The sequence below is a fragment of the Panthera pardus genome, unplaced genomic scaffold (genome assembly GCF_024362965.1).
Source record: "Panthera pardus isolate Hobbes unplaced genomic scaffold, ASM2436296v1 HiC_scaffold_20, whole genome shotgun sequence".
Taxonomy (NCBI): domain Eukaryota; kingdom Metazoa; phylum Chordata; class Mammalia; order Carnivora; family Felidae; genus Panthera; species Panthera pardus.
In genome coordinates, this window is record NW_026526766.1 from 49,916,816 (window position 1) to 49,929,645 (window position 12,830).

At 36.4% G+C, this 12,830-nt stretch overlaps 1 protein-coding gene across 3 annotated transcripts in view; it reads right to left on the reverse strand.

Annotated features, from left to right (window-relative positions):
- Positions 1-976: 976 nt before the first annotated feature.
- PLAA (phospholipase A2 activating protein) overlaps positions 977-12,830 on the reverse strand; it is a 42,108-nt gene continuing 30,254 nt past the window's right edge. Inside the window, exons 10-14 of one of the 3 annotated variants that reach the window (XM_019424231.2) lie at positions 11,110-11,181; positions 7,396-7,464; positions 5,757-5,858; positions 4,036-4,200; positions 977-2,720 (exon numbers count right to left, since the gene is read on the reverse strand). In XM_019424231.2, the coding sequence (XP_019279776.1) occupies positions 2,155-2,720; positions 4,036-4,200; positions 5,757-5,858; positions 7,396-7,464; positions 11,110-11,181 (974 nt within the window). In that variant the 3' untranslated portion in view covers positions 977-2,154. The remainder of the gene's footprint in view (positions 2,721-4,035; positions 4,201-5,756; positions 5,859-7,395; positions 7,465-11,109; positions 11,182-12,830) is intronic. The other 2 variants (XM_019424232.2, XM_019424234.2) reach the window with 2 other exon arrangements.

Consider the following 12,830-nt stretch of genomic DNA (forward strand, 5'->3'; position numbering starts at 1 on the left):
ACATACCTACTGATACACCAAAAGACGTTAATGGTTTTCTCTGGTAGTCAGATTACAGGCAAGTTTTATTTGATGTGTGTGTTTTATTCAATGAATGTATGTTTTTATATTCACAAAAAAATAATGGAATCATTAAAAAAGTTTAACTGAAAAAGACTTTAAAATATCACAAAACCATCATACAACACTTATTTTTCAAATGGGATTATCTTTTTTTTTTTTGCTAAACTGTTTTTTGTAATTTTTCTTCAATAAACATGAAATACTGATATTATAAAAGTTGTTGAAAAAAGACTTGTACAGTAAAAGAAGCAAACAGTGTTTACAATTTGCCACCCCTTATTATTTTGAAGAGTCAACTCATGTTCTTAGTTCCTCCCATCATTGAAAGGTCCTACCTAGTATTTAAAAATATTGTAGATAAATTGTTTGTACTTGTGACTGCATGCTAGACTGGAAATGTTAACAAGAAAAGCAGTGTATTGGAACGGAATCAGGCTGACCTGGATTGAATTCTTAACTTCACCATTTAAGTTTGACTTAACCACTTAAATCCAAACTTAACAAAAAGTAAAGCACAGATTCCTAATGGAGGTTTTTTAAAGTCTGGGTACATATCAGAAAACTGCAACTTAATACTCAGCAAAATACACATTCCTTCTATTTCTATTTTACCCATTTCCTTTTGATATTCCAAAAGTTTTTCCTTGAATTAATCCAGATGATGGGAAACCTTTCCTCTCTTATTGAAGAAGGATTATTCTTTGACTGCAATAAAGCCAGCAAATTGATGGTTCTGTATACGATCCATGTTGAGAATGCTATTCACAATTTTACGCAAAGTCCTCTTTGTGAAAAGATCTTTCCTAGTTATGCTTAAGAAACTGAAGTTCTCTTAGACATTAAATTATGTAATTAATGCATTGGTTCCTTCTTTCTGCTAGTTCCTATGATGTTTAGAGACAAATATGGATGCTTCTCTGTAGGAAGTATAGTACTTTTCTTTTTTTCTCCTATCATGATTCATCCTATTATCTTTACTTCTGAAAATAGAGACAACATCACCCTCCATTTAAGAGGTTTTGGGAATTAAATATCAAAGTGGTTACCACAGTGCCTGGCCAGTGTTAAGAACTCAAAAATAGTAAGTTTCACATGATAGGCTCTGGACTTGTAAATAGCATGGTTCTGGCTTGCACAAATGCTTTCGAAAACTCAACATATTCCAAATTCCTTTTGAGACAAAGGAAATGACCAAAAATGAACTAATTTCAAAACTGGAATGAATAATGAAGTTACCTCCAATAGAGAGGGGCAAAAGAAACTGGAGCACAAGCCTGGAGTTAATTTGTTTGGGGCCTCATCTATCTGAAGTGATACACAACCTAACACAGCTTAGTAGGTTGCTTTTCCTTCATGTAAAAAAGAACCATCAGGGTGCCTGGGTGGCTCAGTAGGTGAAGCGTCCAACTCTTGATTTTGGCTCAGGTCGTGATCTTGTGGTTTGTGAGATGGAGCCTGCTTGGGACTCTGTCTCCTCTCTCTGCCCCTCCTCCCGCTCATACTCTGTTTGTCTCAAAATAAAAAATAAGCCATCAAACAAATACAATTTCTATTTACAAGTAACTTAAATGAAGAAATCATATCTTTTGGATATATGGAATAATTTAGAACTTAATTTTTGAAAATTATAACGTACTTTGTATTGGGGTTGTTGAAAGAATCAGCAATGGAAGTGAGTAGAGGAGAAATTAAATAAAAGACAATCACCAACAAGTAAAACAGTTTGGGGGTATTATATAAGTAGCAAGAGTAAATTATATAAATAAAAGCTCTTATCTTCTTTCATGCAGCAGAGGTATGTACATTATGCCACTGTAATAGTTGCATTGTTGTTGATTTTAGCTCATTCTTAATTTGTTTCTAAACTCCTGAAAACTTACCCACATCACACAGGAAAATCTCACAGTTCATCAGTGCAAAAATTTTATTTCTTCTTTGTCTCCTCTTACCCTCCCCCACTTTACAAGATCTGAAATTTTACTTATTCCACAGCATCCTTTTTTTTTTTTTTTTAACATCTGTAATCAGTCATGTAAAATGTGAGGGAAAAAACCACTAATCAATTTAAAATCTCAGTTCCCGTCCCCATTGTTACAGTAAATTTAGGATAAGTCTACAGCATTCACTTACTTTAGCTGGTTCTGATACTGAGGCATACTTTTTTATTTGAGAATCAACACCTAAAGACTTGGCTAACTGTACAGCGTTTAAATCGTCACTGATAAGTGTCCCAAGAGCCACAAGGAGTCTAAAAGTGGCTTCGAGGTCTTGTACAACTTCCAAGACTGTGCTAATTACTGACAAGCACTGAGCTTTCCCTTCAATGTTATGGTCTTTATGAAAACAAACAGAATAGTTCAGGGTCAATGTAGCCAGAGCAATGTGAATGTTCTTATTGCTCCCTGATTTCAGTTCTATTGCATGTGACATTAGAGATTCCCTTTGGGACATCATGAGCTTTTGTCCTGCCTGGCCAACAAAACAATTGCAAAAAGTCCTCAGAGCAAGCAGCTGGTTTGCCGGCTTTCCTTTAGGGTTCAGAAGACTGATAAGATGACTGCTGAACTGAGCCCCTTCCTTTTCGTTGCAGAAGTTCTCGTTCACGCTGGGATGTTTAATTGACAACCGAAGAATGTCAAGTGCAGGAAAGACAATATCTGTTAAAAAGAAAAATTCATTAATGTTTATAAAACCCCAGAAAATTCCTGACTGTTACTCAAGTTTCAGAATCTTATTTCATTAACACATGCTCATTTTAGAAAATGTTAAAAGCCATGTGCGTGCTTTATGTAATATATATATTTCTAAAACTTGTGTTAACTGATTTTTCATTTTTATAGGGACTGGATTTATTGCTATGAGATCGTGTACACTTTAAAAATAATTTAAATGGGCTATCAAACAGCCTGACACATATGGAGTACTCAATATATCCTTGTGGAATGAATCGTGTAATGTAGGATGCTTTAAAAAATCCTACAAGACCAAAGAGTTGAAGAAGAAAAGCTTTTTACAGAATTCCAGTTGACAAATGCTAATAGCATGCTTACAGATTGGTGGAGAGCTTTACATTCAAAAGACTGGGCAGACACCATCTGAATGTAGCCACTCAATAATCTTCTTAACATCACTAAAAATAAGGAATCCAGAAATTATATGCCCTATGATATAAAGATAGTATGTGGCATCATTTATAAAGGATATTCACTTAAAAAAAAAAAATCTATTGAACCAGGATCTAATTATGTCTAGCAGGAACTATGGAGATAGTGGAACACATTAAGTGGCCCCCAAATCCAAAATATGGATATTTTGTGGGACAAATTATTTTTCTTCTCTAATCAACAGCATGAAAAAATAATAAGGGAGAGGACACTTTTGGAATTTAAAAGGTATTAAGTGAGTTAAAACAAAATTATAGCAAAGGTTTGTAGCCTGGGGTTAATAGGTCACAAAACATCTCTTGGATGGCTTGCCGGGATCCACAGATGCTCTGAAATAGTATACGAAATGGTACATGCCATGGTACATGCCGTTCCTTTCAGATTCTCATAAGGCATGTGACAAATCAAGACTATGAATTACAGGGGTGTGGTGAGTCCTTTTTGTGAAGTTTCTTACAATGTGAATAACAAGTACCCAGGGTAACTTTTACTCAATCTGGAAACACCAGTAATACTGACAGAAATGAACAGACATACTTTGTTTTCTAATTACACTTAAAAAAAATGTTTTTAGTGCTTTTTTGTTCATTTTTGAGAGACAGAGACAGAGCGTGAGCGGGGGAGGAACAGAGAGAGAGGCAGACACAGCATCTTAGTCAGGCTGCAGGCTCTGAGCTGTCAGCACAGAGCCCGATGCAGGTCTCGAGCCCACGGACCATGAGATCATGAGCTGAGCCAAAGTTGGAGGCTTAACTGGCTGAGCCACCCAGGCACCCCTCTAATTACATTTTAAAGACTGTTTCCGTACCTTCAGGCCAGTAAATAGCTTTCCACAGAATCTGAAGTTGCTGGGCTGTGGGTTTTTCTGAAGAATTATTACATATTAGAGACAGTATCTTTTCAAGAAGTATCAAGTCATCCTCCGTTAACTTCTTCTCTTCAGATGCAGCTCCATTAAGTTCCTTCAGTTTACCTAGAACACAAACCCAGACTTTGAAAATTCTCTAACTGTAATTAGCCAGATGTAATACAAAAGTGCCAAAATTTGCAATAAGAGAATTCTACCACACACCATGGGGAGGTGAGACTTTTCATGGCAATTATCAAAGACCGTCAAATAAGGGTAAGGCCTGGGAGTATTTTTAAGTTGAGCCCATTATAGAAAAATGAAAGGTTACTGTGGTGATTTTTATTTTACTTATTATTTTCTAAGATCTTATGAGGCTTTCTGCTTCAAGTGAGTTTTAAAGTAGATACTTGTAATCATTTTGGCTTTCAAAGCAGTATCATCCTTATAACCAACATAAGTCAATCCTCTATATTCTCAAAGAAAAATTTATAACAACTTTTGGCCAACTTATGTTACTTCTATGATTGTCAATGAAATAACTGAAGAGTTAAATGTCTGTGTATAATATTTAATTTATTGACTAAGTTCCATATGCATATTTGACATTACTTTAAAAACCTATTTAATGCAAATACTGCCTTTTGTCACCATATTTACATTTCATGAAACAATTTTTTTAAGCCCTTTTCCTGCATCTTCAATATTAGCATCCTTGTCATCACTAATGCTACTTTGAGTCATCCAACACTGCTTCCTCAAGAATCTTTTTTTTTTTTTTCTTTTTCGGTAATTTCTATTCCCAACAGAGGGCTTGAACTCATCACCATGAGATCAAGAGTCTCATGTTCTACCAACTGAGCCAGCCAGGCATCCCATCAAAAGTCTTATAAAGAATAAAAAAGCTCAAGTTCCCATCACAAAAAGCTTAAATTGTCCAAATATACAGATTTTTATCAATCATAACTGGAAACTTGACCTCTTTAACTTTCCTTTGGCATTAAAAATTTTAACACTAACAGAATACTGAAAACAGTTTATTTAAGGGATGCAAAAGGAAGAGAATGTGTATTGTTCAAAATAAGTAAGAAAGTACTTACTAATGATTTTTATACAGATAGTATGAAAGTTAATTCTGATCAAAACACCCATATCTTATACTGAGATGTATATGTTATCTTATCTCAATTAATTCTCATGAGGTAGTAATGGCAAACAGAGCTAGTAGTATTTAGTCCAAAGCCACCTGCCATTTTATTTTGAGTCAGCTGGCAGTTTCATTTTTAATGGGCAATCTGAACAGCCTTTTATTATGATTTCTAAAGGCCACTAATTTTTTAAAGGCATAATCTTTATTTTTAAGTGCTTTACTCATTCATTTTCATTACTTTCTTTTCCTGAAAACATTAAGAGCTTAGGAGATGGGATTTAGATTTCCCCTTTAGTTTTTTTTATCAATAAAAGCATCATAAAGCATTAACCTCATATTTGTATAAGGCATCTTGCAAGTATTAAGCGTCCATTATGAGACTGCGTATTTGTAGTAGACACAGTTGTGTAATAACAGAAGTCTCTATCACGTAAGCACCCGGTTCCTAGCTCATGTGAGGAGAACAGCCTTGACTGCACTACACAGAAGTCCATGGATATGTGAAAAAACTTTTTAATTAAAATGCACTTACCTAATATTTGTGTAGGGTTTGCCTGGTCAAAAGTGACAGCCTCTTTTTTAGGGAAATAAATATTCACCGTCTTAGATGCACCTGATCGGTAGGCACTATTGCCTATTCACAGAACAAACGATGATGAAAAACATAAAGAATAATCAAAAATGAGATTTTTTTCTAACTCTATGACTTTGTTTTTACAATTATTGAGATACATAACTATTCAGTGCATGCAATAAAACAAGCACTTCAGAAAAAAGAAAGAAAAATCGTAAGATTTTATATACTATTTATATTTGTTGATATAATAAATTTTAGTTTCTGGAATGGGAGCTTAAATGTAAAACAAAGCCTCTCCATTTCATATTCTCTACATCTCTCATACTTTAAAAGTTTTTTTTTAATTTAATTAATTATTTTTTTTTTTAAAGAGAGAGAGAGCATGCGCAAAGAAGAGCAGAGGGGGAAAGAGACAGAATCTCAAGCAGGCTCCACGCTTAGCATGGAGCCCAACATGGGGCTCGATCCCATGACCCTGGGATCATGACCTGAGCCGAAATCAAGAGTCGGACACTTAACTGAGCCACCCAGCACTGTTAACTTTAGACTCTTTTATAATGCAATAGGTACAGCTGACAATTACTAAGCATTTATTCTGTATAAAGTGATTTACATATATTGTCATTTTAAGCTCTTAACAACTCCAAGAGGTAGATATTACTTCAACTTTACAAATGAGAAAAACAGAGGCACAGAAACAGAGTAATTGGCTCATAGTAAAACAGGTAGAAAGTAGTGAAATTGAGATCTGAATTGAAGCATTCTCGTCCACTATGATCTACTTCAAAACTACCAGCCAGTGTTACTTTTGCAATGAAAAAATAGTTTACAAAAATCATATACCAAGTTAGTTCTTAAGTAGAGTGCCGGGTTTATAAGTATACATTTTATTATGGTCAAGAACATATGTGTCATACATATATTATTCTCTTGTAGAAAATAACAAGTAGGGGAAAATATATGTCAAAGAGAGCTGTCAAACTTGCAAGCGGTTTACAATTTAATTCTGCATTTTGCTAGCAGCCCTTACAAAGGAAAGCAGGTCTGCCTATATTCAACAATGATGAACAAGTAAGATGTGTCAGACTCTGGGCTAGATACTAAGAATAAAAAGAAAAATTAATTGCTTAGGAGAAGGCCAAATAGCATAGGCCTAAATCACAAAATCAGATTTGTTTTGTAAGTCCTGTTAAGCAGAATAATATTTAGCATAGTGACTAAAATTCTCAATACATTAAGAACAAACAAAGGACAGAGAGGAATAAGCTCAGTTTTTATAAGGGTAGTGAGAAAACCCAACCTATAAGAGCAGAATAGCAGTTTTCAATCCTGGCCACACATTAGAATCACATTATAAGATTATAAAAACTACCCTTGCCAAGGCCCCAACGCACAGCAGTAACAGACCAAGTGAACATCTCTGGGGATGAGGTTGAAGTACTTTTTTAAAGTTTCCTACGTGAGTTAAATAGGCACTATGACACAATTCTGAGAACGCTCTAAAAGCCAGGTCAAGAAGTTTGGTCTTGATCTACTATATGAAAAGTTCTCTAGCAACAAAGGGGAAGAAGAAAAGGAAATGAAAAGTATGTACCTGTAAATGGATCAGCTCCAGCCATGGTAGTCCCCATAGTGGCAGACCCTGGCACATAACGACCACTGCCTAAAATGCAATTAATACATCTAGTAAGCAAAGGTAACTGCAAATTATAAAGTTCAAAATGCTGCTCTCTACACACGATAACTTACTGTCATTAGGAGTCACACCTTAGAATGGCATCTTTTTAAAATTTTTTTTTTAATGTTTATTTATTTTTGAGACAGAGAGAGCATGAACGGGGGAGGATCAGAGAGAGAGGGAGACACAGAATCTGAAGCAGGCTCCAGGCTCTGAGCTGTCAGCACAGAGCCTGATGCGGGGCTCAAACTCACAGACTGTGAGATCATGACCTGAGCTGAAGTTGGACGCTCAACCAATTGAGCCACCCAGGCGCCACTTTCTTTTTAAATTTTTTAATGTTTATTTTTTTGAGAGAGAGAAAGAGAGACAGAGCTTGCGTGGGGGAGGGGCAGAGAGGGAGACACAGAATTTGAAGCAGGCTCCACACTCTGAGCTGTCAGCACAGAGCCCGATGCAGGGCTTGAACTCATGGACCATGAGATCATGACCTGAGCCAAAGTCCGACTCTTAACCGACTGAGCTACCCAGGCACCCCAGAATGGTATCTTTATATATATAATAAATGGGCTGTAAATTTAATACAGAAAAATGTTGAGAACAGTACCTGACATATAGTTGGTGCCAATAATTGTGAGACTTAAAATTCTCAAGTTACAAAGTAAATATTAGATGCCTTATACATTATAATTACAGAAGCTAATGAAGTGAAAAAGCATTAGTGGATTGGAGAGAAGAAATTACAAGGTTTCCATAATGAAATGTGAACGTGGGGCACCTGGCTGGCTCAGTTGGTAGAGCATGCAACTCTTGATCTTGGGTTGTAAATTTGAGCCCCACATTGGATGTAGAGATTACTCAAAAAGAAAATCTTAAAAAAACAAAAATAAGAAAAAAAAATAAATGTGAACACCATCCTACTGAAATAGAGACAGAGGATTAACTAGCACATAAGCAAAAAACAGATTATATAAGATTTAGAGATGGTATGAAAATAGCTCTGTCGCACATCTGAGATCCTACTTGTGGATGTCTCATTGAAAATACAAAGAAAGGAACATGAGAAACAAATGTACAGAAAGAATCAGCAGGATTTGAAGATGTTCAGAGTCCTGGGTCAGCCTTTATAGGATGAATAAAGATAAGCTACTGTTCTAACCCCTCCGAATTTAGTATCTAGGAGTTGGTACAATGGGTGTAATACATACAGAAAAGCAAACAAAACAAAAAATGAAAAACAAAAACTGCAGATGTAAATAGATTAATTAAAATAATGAAGAACACAGAATAAGAGGCTTTGAGTTTTTACTAATATGCTAGCTAGCATGCTAAGCATCTTATGTTTATATATGCATTTAAATATTAGATACTATTATTATTAACAATATTTTACAAAAAGGCTAAATAACTTGCCCAAGGCATTAATTATGAGGCAAAGTAAATCTACACTTGTTATTATTATTATTATTCATTTATTTTTAGAGAGAGAGAGAGAGAGAGAGAGAGTATGCAAGTAGGGGGCGGGGGTAGAGGGAGAGTGAGAGAATCTCAAGCAGACTCCACATCCACTGTGGAGCCCAACACAGGGCTCAATTTCACGACCCTGAGATCATGACCTGAGCCAAAATCACGAGTTAGACGCTTAACTGACTGAGCCACCCAGGCATCCCAATCCTACACTTCTCTAAATGTGGTTCTCCAACAACCTGAAGGAGTCACCTATTCAATATGTAGATTTTCAGGGTCCACCCATAACAGCCTAGTGGTTCTCCAAACTGGCTTCACTGTAGAAACTGACAGGGAGCTTTTGAAATTACTTAATAGCAAACCACAGCAAAGAACATTTAATCAGAATCCATGGGTGAGGGATCAGGGCATGAGTATTTTTAACCTCCTCACCAATCTAGTATATCAGAGTATCTCTGTGTGAAGGACCTTTTGATACTTTAAACAAGCATCCCAGATGATTCTAATTGACATTAGAAGTTTGGGAACCACATAAATAAGGGGAAAAAAAAAAAAAAGAGAATCAACACTGACCTTAAGTCATAAGCTAGACAGGGAAAACTCTTGGCCCCAGTGCTACTGGCAAAATTGGAGGAATGTATACTAAAATCTACCGAGGGCTTAAATACAGTCCAGGCATTCTGCTAAACACTTTACATGTACCATACCATTTCATTTCCCTAACATCTCAATATGGTTATCTATTTTTTATAATAGTGTGGTTCAGTTATCCTAATTCCATAATTCTCTTGGATGTTTAGTATGCTATCTTGCATATTTCCATAATCACTGCATCTTCTGAGTTACTGACATTATGCAACAGTGAGACATACTCCAGCTATGATGGCCCCAGGAATTCTCTTGATTTTGTTGGTATTGTTCGAAGCTTGGTATGTTCTTTCTGTTCCAAGAAAAAGCTGCTAATGAGATCCGGGAACTATGATGTTCTAAGTTTTAGGGCATCACTATGTCTGAATAAGTCATCATCTTATCTACGCTTCAGATCGTTACTACTTTTTCAAATTGCATTATGTCATCAAAGATTTCCTTAACAGCCACTGTGCCATCACAACATTTAGCTTGATCTTGATAGGTGGTTAGTGCAGTATATTGGTTATCAATGCACAGGGTGCAGCTACGTGCAACTGGGCCACCAATTCATTCACTGGAGAGAAGAAGCTCACTGACAGCGATTCACAAATTCATGACAGTGACCAAAGGTTGTGTGCTGCTCCAATTTATGGTTTAGACAGGACTGTATCTTGGCAAGGCCAGTGGATACCATAAATGCCAAGGATCTCTTCCCAAATTTGGTCTATTGTCCAGGAACTCTGGCTGAAGATCCAACCACAGCTTCATAAAATATATCAAAAGCTGTTCTGAAAACAGAGACTTCTTCAGCTGCACTTAAGTCCAAGTTTGGCAATTATTTTCCCAGTAGTGTTGATGCTGAGGCATGCATACCTTGGTAAATAAAGTCACTTTGAAGAGATACACCAACACTTCCAGGGCATCACGAAGGCCATTAATAACAGATTAGAAGACTAATCCTGGGTAGCTGGGTGGACTGTCTCCTTCATTTGCTAAGGCAAAATAGGCCCAGACAGACTTCTTGACTGCACCGCTCCATCCAATATCAGGGACTCACATGGCTCCTTCTTGGCTTGTGATCGGTAGGATCTCGCCAGTAATAGCAATCATGCTGTGTCTTGGTTGGTGGGTTCCCCTATTATCTAATTTCACAGATAAAAAAAATAGGCTCAGACAGGTTAAGCAACTTGCCAACTTCTCATAGCAAGTAAGTGGTAGAGCCAGATTTTGAACCAAGGTCTATCTGACTCTAAAACCTATGCCCTTACTGACTCTTGCTCTCCTTGCAGGAAGGACCACTGGAGAAAACGATGAGTTCTAATAATATGCTATTTAAAAGTCATGAGGAAAACTACAAAATACTCCAGGAAAAGGCAAAAATTAGAAGTTAAAGAAAAGGAGATCCATCAAAATTAGAAATATAGATAAGGGAATTATTAATAATTGGATGATATCTCCAAAATGTAAAGCCATACAATGCAAAATGTTACACAGTAAGTGAAAAAAGATGTACTTATTGAAACTGCATCCCACCTGTAAAAGGATCTGCCGCAGGCAGCGTGTTAGCAGATCCTGATGAAGACCCTGGAACATACCGACCACCACCTGTGCGTGCAAACAAAGGAAAAGCTGAAGTATGCCAGAATTTAAAAAAAAAAAAAAAACTTAACGTTTATTCATTTTTGAGAGAGACAGAGTGTGAGCAGGGGAGGGGCAGAGAGAGAGAGAGACAGAGAGACAGAGAGATGCACAATCCGAAGAAGGCTTCATGAAGGCTCTGAGCTGTTAGCACAGAGCCCAATGCAGGGCTCGAACTCATAAACTGTGAGATCATGACCTGAGCTGAAGTCGGACGCTTAATCGACTGAGCCACTCAGGCTCTCCAAGCCAGAATTTTGAATCTCAAAAACGGCACAGTGCTTACATTAGAGGACTCTAAGCTTGGAGAAAAAACAAAAGAGCAAAGCCATCACATGACAGAATAACAGAAATTAGAACTCTTACAGTAGGAAAAGACTACTAAGAAATTAACATTTCAGTGATTCTCCAAGTTTTGTCTTTATTGCTGTATTATATTTTAGCTTGTGCACTTAAATATTAAAATCACTAAAAATTCAAATATAAAATGAGAAATTACAGGTGGTCTCTAACCTAAATAATATACACATATAATCAGTTGCTGTTCCTATACAAATTCACTAGAATTCCCACTGTTCCTGTTGCTAACAGAACCACAGTCATCAAATGGTAATCTTTTAAAGAACCCCTGAGTTCATTAACTCATGTGTCAAATAGCGCACTCAGTTCTGGGGATCCAGCAGAGAGTAAGATTGCTTGTATCCACTGAAGCTTACAACCTACTGGAGAAGAGAACTGAAAGGTGATGAGTGACACAAAGGAAAGAGATTTCCACTTACACTTTTACAAATGTGTGGTGTGTGTGAGTGTATGTTTTGTTAGTATCTCTAGGAAACTAATCAGAGGCATCTACAAAAAGGTATATGTGAAAGATATATATAAAAAGATGCTTATAGTTTCAGAAGAGCAAAAAAAGCCACAGTTATTAAGATTTCCAAATGGAGCCAGCTGCTCTAATTTCTGCCTTCTGCTCCACAAAACAGCTTACACAGGACTATAATTATGTGTTCAGTCTTTTGTACTACAGTCTGAAATTCCACCAACAGAATACCCAGATAATAAACACAGGTTTTTTTTTCCTGTCAAGTGCAACTACTGGGAGGGGTTACATTATTTAGATTCAGTAGCAAGTCAGTCTGATAATTCTGTTTAAGTGAACATGCAGGTTGACATTCGCTTTATTAGGTGAGTGGGCAAAAGAACGAGAAGGAGAGGAGATAGTTTAGGAGCATCAAGTATGTGAAAGAAGAAAAAAAGATCTACATAAGGTCTTAGTGCAGGAAGGGATATGCAATCTTTATAAAACAAGAGCACTAGCACATGAAAAATGACAACAGGAAAACATTAACAATAAAGTGCTAATTTCAGAATTTTATTTAGAGCTGGCCCTTGTACCTAAGAAAAAAGGAAGCATTTTATTGTCTCCTGTACCACGGTCTCAGTTCCTGGGACCCAAAACTAAGGTGAGTACAATTAGTATTATAATCCATTTCCTATGAATCAGGACTCAGACTAATACTACTAGGATTATCATTTATGGACTGGTCTGAGAACCTAATATCATTTATAACATTTTAGATACTGTATACTATGTTATGAACAACCGACTTAAAAAT